Here is a 6,909-nt window from a genome sequence, read left to right on the forward strand (position 1 = left end):
GTGTTATGTTTGATGAGCAATTGTGTTGAATTTTAGCTTGTGGGTTGATGAGCGATGTAATAATTATGTACTAGAATGTTGTTTATTGTTGGATAATGCGGCAAATAAGCCATGCAATGGCCAAAAAAATGTTGACCCAAATGTGCAACAAACAGATGAGGTTCTTAGTGCTGCAAAGCTAAAGAAAAAAGAAGTTCAACCAAAAGAAATGAGGAGAAAGAAAACTCGGCTTGCTAAGTTACTCAAAGGGAAGCGCCAGCCAACTAAAATTGTTGCATCCAAAAAATAAAAGAGCAAAGATATGTAGCAATATGTGATATCTTGTTACCATTCATTCCTAAACTACTTACTAGAACTTTTATTGCATCAGCAAAAGAAACATGATGGTGTAGAGCCTCAAGTAGGAGTGGAGAAGGATGGCCGCGATAGAGGAGCAGATATGGAGTTTCAAGAGTGCAACACGATCATGAGTGACACGCAACTCTTGACAGCTACCACTTGTGATGAAGATATGTTCTTGCATGTATAAGCTTGTTAGATACTAGTATTGTGGGCAGTCTTGACTAGTATTTTGGACAGGGTTGACTACAGTCTTTTGTGGACTAAGTGTACAAGTAAAAGGGCCAAATCTACGTACTTGAATGAATTTATGTAAGAACAATTTTCAATGTTAAGTACTTCAAAAATTAGTTTGTTCAGACCTACAAAAGAATCTGTAATGTGTTAAACTTTCTGTTGTTGTTTCCCTGAACCTGTTAACTGAATGCCCATGTATTAAAAGTGCACGGGTGGTAGTATTGAGACCTGTACCTGTACATAAGTATGACTCAGGTTTTCCTTTTTGCTTGATGTTCGCTAAACTGAACTGAAGTGGTGGTGTTTGCTAAACTGAACTGAACTGAACTGAACTAAACTGTGTTGTGTCGTTTACAGCCTTGTAATACTGCCGTTTGCCGATCTGCTGCTGTTTCGATGAACTGAACTGTATTATCTAGTACTCCCTCCGTTCCAAATTACTCATCGTGGTTTTAGTTTTAGTTCTTGAACTAAAACCACGACGAGTAATTTGGAACGGAGGGAGTATTACGTTACCTGAACCGATGTTCTGCTCTGTTCTCTGCCTGAAGAAATTGGGCTCTGTTCTTTGTTCTCTGAGTCGCGACGGCTGAACCCATGTTCTACTCTGAATCATTGCTGGGCTCGTAGCTACCGGCGGTAAAGAAGCCCACTTTATTGAGGTGTCAGATGGGGTCGTCGGAGGGGGCAGAGGAGGCTGTCAAAGGGGGCCGTCGGTGGGGCGAGTGAGCCGTCGAATTCGGGGCGGAGGGAGTAGCCGGAGGTGGTGGAGAGGGCCTTCGAGGCCGTTTTCTCCATCGCACGCCGCCGGACTGAGATCACCCTAGAGGTGCAGCCGGCGCTGCTGGCCGTAGGATTGATTTGGACGGTGGATGGTTGGGGGGCAATGCGCGCGGAGACTTGAGACCACAGCAAGGCACTGGATCTCGGCCCGAGCGGCGGCGGGCGGCGAAGACGGCGCGGGCGCTCGCCATTGCTGCGGCCCGTGGGAGGATGAAGCTTTCGAGGGTTTGTATTAAGCTCGTCCTCCGTCGGAACAGAAATCATATACTGATCATCAAGGTTCGATTCAGAACTGATGCGGCATCAGCTTTGTTTTTCTTCATCAATGACACATTGACATTCCAATCAGGAACACGACAGGAGACCATATTGGTCGCAACCATGTGTTCCCATCTCATCAGCATCAAACCTATGTGCAACTAAATCCACATAGGTTGATAGATACCGTCGCGCCAATTCCTACCGGAAGCATATCTACAGTAGTGCTCAGGTCAAATGGTAGATCAGATCTATGGGAGTAAGTCTTGACTGCCCTCCATTGTACAAAGCAAATGGTAGATCAGATCACTTGGTATCAGCTTACAAAATTCCATCAGCTTCATGCACAAGTAGGCCTACTTGCTGAAGACTGTTCAGTTTGGTCAGTTAACATTGGTAGCACCGGTTACCTCTGTACAATCATGTTACCGGTCGTCGCCATTAAGCGCGGTTCGGGTGTGGTGTTGCCACTTGCTCAACGCTGCTATAATTTGCATATACCCTGCTCTTGTTCTCTTCCCACCAGCACTGAGCTGCCTTCTCGCCAAAATGCTTCCGACTGCAGACCGAGATTATCACATAAGTATAGTGGCAGCTAAATAATAATCATCAACGGTAACAGGTAAGGCTTCATAGTTTTCACCTGAATCTTATCCGCCTTATGTCTTTCCTTCCACCAGGGGATACGGCAAGTGTGACATACACCCCTCGCTCAATCTGCTCTATAACACCCTCAACAGGAGTGTCCACGGAGTCTGCTTCGGTGGTGTAGCCATCACGGTCGAATGTTCTGGCGATATTTTGATGACTTAAAGATCTATCTGTGGCACCTGGTGACGGTGCTTGTTCCGGGATGCTATTAGGTGTCATCTTTGAGTTCTCTGGTTGCTGGCCAACTGAAAGTTTCGCTGACAAGGCATTGCACTGCACAGTTTACAACGGCCGAACAGGTCATATATCAAGGGGGAGCAATGAGTGATCCATCATGCAGCATATGAGTTATCTGTTACCGGAAAAGAAACTACCAATACCGTGTAATGAGGTTACATGGAGATCATACCTGATTAGTCAGAACCTTTATGATATCTTTGGCAGCTTTACACTTTGCAGCCTCATCCCTAACAATTAGCCATGTTTCATCAAGTCTTTGTTTGTACACTTGGACTACAAGATTTTTCTGCTGGCATTGCTCTGCAAGAGTCGTGACCTGCAGGTTGAACAACAATAATAATATCAGCGTTCTTCAGTTCTCAAAGGGGGAAACAATTAATTTGCTCAGCAATGGAAAAAGAATTACTTGTGATCGCAGCTGCTTTACTTCCTCCGTGAGTATTCTTTCCATCATACTCAGTTCATCTCTCTGGCTGTCAGTAGACTGCCGCAAAGGGTTTCCAGCCTTCAACCCTACAGCATCATGCATTCTTTGGGAAAAAGAGACACCAGACATCTGATTATCTGGCACCAGCTGATGTCTGAAATTGTCTTGTGCAGATAAAAATTGGGCGGGACACTCAACTTGCCCCCATCTTTGAGTTTTCACTTGTATCGGAACGGCAGAGTCCACATTTCTTTGATTGGGACCTTGTACTGAAGCCATCTTTTCAACAATGAGGTTTGCTTCCTTGAACAAACGTGACAACTTAGGTGTGTATGCCATTATTTCTGCTTTAAACATTTCTCCTTTGCTGATCTTTGGCTGTGGCTTGACTTCGCCAGAGTACAAGGCTTTCTCTAGTTGACAGAAACACGCATCGCAGACACGATACCTTCTGTTCCTGTCTGGCGCAAGTGCTGCGTTTGCGGTCTTGTTACTACTGCAGGAGTTGCAGAACATGGAACCACAGTTGTAACAGTTGTGTTTCTTTCTAGTAAAATTAAAAACCATCTGACATCTGCTGCACATGGGTTGGTCCTTCACTGAGATACCCTTGTGCAAACAGATTGCAGCACTAAAATTGGAGCCACAAGCTATACTCTGAACTTGTCTACCTTCTAATGCCTCTACTAAAGTAGGAGAGCTCCTATTGGCATAGTCACCTAAACCAAGTTGTCCGTCCGCACCTTTACCCCAGGTGAAAACCTTTCCGTTCATAGTCAGCACGGCTACGTGGGAAGAACCAGATGATATCTCTATCACAAACTCATTCTTAAGTACTCCTCCAACAGTGCAAACAGATTCACCATCTGCCTGTGGGTTCCCTAGTTGCCCATGTTTGGAACTTCCGATGGTAAATACCACCCCATTAGAAGTAAGCGCGACAGTCAGAGCCATCCCGCAGGATACCTGAAGAAAATCATGACTGATGAGTGAATCGACGCATGTTGGTACAAGCTTCATCTTCTTGTCAGCATGACCCAGCTTCCCTTTATCTGCATCTCCCCATGTGAACAGGTTGCCAATTGGAGCGTTGCACTTGACACTGCTCATTCCTTCAACAATGGCAGCTGTGTGCCATGGCCCGCATGCCACGGATTTCACCCGTAACCCTTTCAAGGACTCTACTTCTTTTGGCCTAGCAATTCCTTGTCTATCCCCATGACCAAGAACACCAAATGTTCCATCCCCATATGTGAATAGCTGACCAGAAGATGTTATAATAGCTGTGTGCCAGTCGCCACAGGCAATTTTCGACACAGAAATGTTGTCCATAGGGCCAAACAGTTTATGGGGTAACCATTGGTTCCTTCCATGCCAGTTATTCAACAGACCCAAGCCATGAGCTCCTTCACCCCATTCAAAAAGTTCGCCAGAAACTGTGACTGCACAGGTGTGCTTTGAACCAAATGCAACAGCCTTCACATGTACAGAGGCAAGGGACTCGACCATTTTAGGACACTGGGCGCTGTCATTTACCTTGTGTCCCAGTTTCCTGCCACTCTCCTTGCCCCAGGAGAAGACCTCCCCTTGCTTGGTTATTATGGCTGCATGATTCTCCCCGCAAGCAATGCTCTGTACATCGAGCATTTTGGTTGATCCCACTAACCTCGGAAGTGCCTTTGGAATATCTTCACTGTCTAATGTACTGCCAACAACATCACCCCAGAGAAAAACATCCTTCAGAGAATCCAGTCTGCATGCTGCACGGGGCCCTTCAAATGCTTTCACTTTAGGTGTTCGACTAATGGTCTGTGTCTTATGTTTGTTGTTAGCAACCAAAATGTCCTTCAAACTATGTCTAACTGGATTTGCCACCTTGGGACTAAGCCTCTCCAGGTAAGAGTCTACATCAGAAAATGTTCGCTGTCTTTGGTAAAATAATGCTTCCGAGCAATCAAGGTAACCACCAAATAAATCTTTCTGTGTCATCCTAGGACTCCCATAAGATGGATATACCTTCAAGAAGAAATTCATTAACGAAGGATCAATCCACAGAGGACACTACAAAATGACAGAGAACATCCAGCAAAATATCTACACACTTAAGCATTAACGACTCTTAAGATGCCACTCCTTTTGAAAAAATACAGTTCAGTGGTAAGTGCAATAATTTATATGCGGATATTTATTGATACCAATTGCACTTATCATGCTAACTGGAGAGAGAATGGTTTGTTGAAATTGACACACCTCAGTAGTAGAACCTAACAATGTTGTGTTTGTCCATTGGACCATGCACTGAATCCAAAGTTTAGATAGACCTAGTTGACCACATGAATCTTTCTGAAACGAAAATAAAGTTCACTTAGATATCACCATGTAAGTTCTGGAACTAACCTGCTTGTGCCTGGGTGTGTCGTGCACAGCTGATAGCTTGCTCTTTCGCTGGATATAGCTGCGGGGAGTACTTGTGCAACTGGTCATCTGCCTGCTGCTCTTTGACCCAACTGATGAAAATGGACTAGAAGGACCCGATATTAAGGCTGTCAGGCCAAGATGCCAGCACTCAGCTTGATCTCTGTCTCTGCAGATCTGGGTCAGCAAGATTTTTAGAAGATGTGATACCGGTGAGGAACAATGGACACTGAAATCACAAATGAACTGACATAATATCTGGCAAGGGATATACCAAGTCGAGTGAGCACTCGCCATTTCTGTATACGAGTGACAAGGATTGATGTTCTTTCTCAGGCCAACGCTGACGACAAAAGTTTGTCTGCAAAATTCTGAGATCCTTAGAACTAGTAATATTATATGATACATAGATAACACAATAACTTGTTCAGGGGTAAGGAATTACGTACAGTCTTCTGGCCAAGGATTACAGTTGAAACAGAATTTAAGCTCAGGTGTTTCTCCCTGTCTTTCGAGTACCACACCAGTGTCTTCTCATCCTGCAAGAAGAAGAAGAATACTTTGTCATGACCGGAAGATGGATTTTAGTTGCATAGCGGTTCACCCTGCTACAGATTTATAGGTCATAGTGATAAACTAAAAGGAAAAGACCAAGCTGTATACTTCAGTTTGATTAGACCCATTTATTTACTGTCGAAACTTTAACAGCTAGTAGGTTAGTGACACCGATCGCGGTTGGGCATTTACAAAGAATAGAAATGCAAAACACTAGCTAGTAGGTGCGGATTAGTATATCAACCATAACTTTGTTGCCTGCGAAACTCAGGAAAATCCCCATGACAGTGACAGATCTGTGTACTTGAGACAGTTTGAGCTGCGAAGTCCGCAGTCAAAATAGTAAAATGTATAATGATTGCGCTTGACATGCGAGTGACTGCAGAGGTCCAGAGGATGAGGGTAGCTTGTCTGCAGTAACTTAAATAATTTACATCCTATGCTCCCTGATTTAAATCCTCAGCTTTATACTACTCCTACATCCACAGGAGGCAGAAAAATAGGAGTACTCACAGAAGACAGCCTGAAAGGGCAGAACTTGGGCTTCCCTCTCTTGCCACACTTGAGGAGATGCGCGCCCTTCTTGAGAGCAACAATGGCCTGGAAAATGAGAGGAAGAAGTAATCCGTCAGAATCAGATTTACATTCTTGGCTCATCTAACCCGGGAATAATGTGGAATCTGCAAATCTGACCAGTTTTGAAGCAAACAGAGAATGGTCAAGTCAAAGTAAAAAAGAAAAAAGCATTTGAGGCCTTGTAATAATCCGTAGAGTCTAAATCAGCCAAGAAATGTAAGAAATGGGCACCAAACAGATTCACGAGGGGACGGGAGGCCAGAAGAAAAATCGAGCAGGAAGAAGAGCTTTTTACCCACCTGCTCAACGCCCCTGGTTGGTACCCTCCCGTCGAAGCTCCCAGCCATTGCAGGGGGGCAGATCAAGCAAGCAGATGGCAAGAAATAGGATTGTTTCGTCGAACAACCAGCATTCGGCCGCAGACCGCA

At 44.7% G+C, this 6,909-nt stretch overlaps 1 protein-coding gene across 1 annotated transcript; it reads right to left on the minus strand.

Annotated features, from left to right (window-relative positions):
- Window positions 1-1,911: 1,911 nt before the first annotated feature.
- LOC119356454 (PH, RCC1 and FYVE domains-containing protein 1-like) lies at window positions 1,912-6,903 on the minus strand. The gene is made up of 9 exons (XM_037623409.1): window positions 6,781-6,903; window positions 6,419-6,505; window positions 5,800-5,889; window positions 5,625-5,711; window positions 5,333-5,527; window positions 2,915-4,951; window positions 2,678-2,824; window positions 2,261-2,541; window positions 1,912-2,176 (listed from the first exon to the last, which is right to left on the minus strand). The coding sequence occupies exons 1-9, from the start codon at window positions 6,826-6,828 to the stop codon at window positions 2,059-2,061; spliced, it is 3,090 nt and encodes a 1,029-aa protein (XP_037479306.1). The 5' UTR covers window positions 6,829-6,903; the 3' UTR covers window positions 1,912-2,058.
- Window positions 6,904-6,909: the final 6 nt, after the last annotated feature.

The sequence above is a fragment of the Triticum dicoccoides genome, chromosome 2A (genome assembly GCF_002162155.2).
Source record: "Triticum dicoccoides isolate Atlit2015 ecotype Zavitan chromosome 2A, WEW_v2.0, whole genome shotgun sequence".
Lineage (NCBI taxonomy): Eukaryota > Viridiplantae > Streptophyta > Magnoliopsida > Poales > Poaceae > Triticum > Triticum dicoccoides.

Coding starts and splice junctions, on each gene's coding strand:
- LOC119356454 (XM_037623409.1), bottom strand. CDS start 6,828: ATGGCTGGGAGCTTCGACGGGAGGGTACCAACCAGGGGCGTTGAGCAG. Junction 5,712..5,799: donor TAATCCTTGGCCAGAAGACT/GTACGTAATTCC, acceptor AGAATTTTGCAG/ACAAACTTTTGTCGTCAGCG. Junction 2,177..2,260: donor ATAAGGCGGATAAGATTCAG/GTGAAAACTATG, acceptor CTCGGTCTGCAG/TCGGAAGCATTTTGGCGAGA.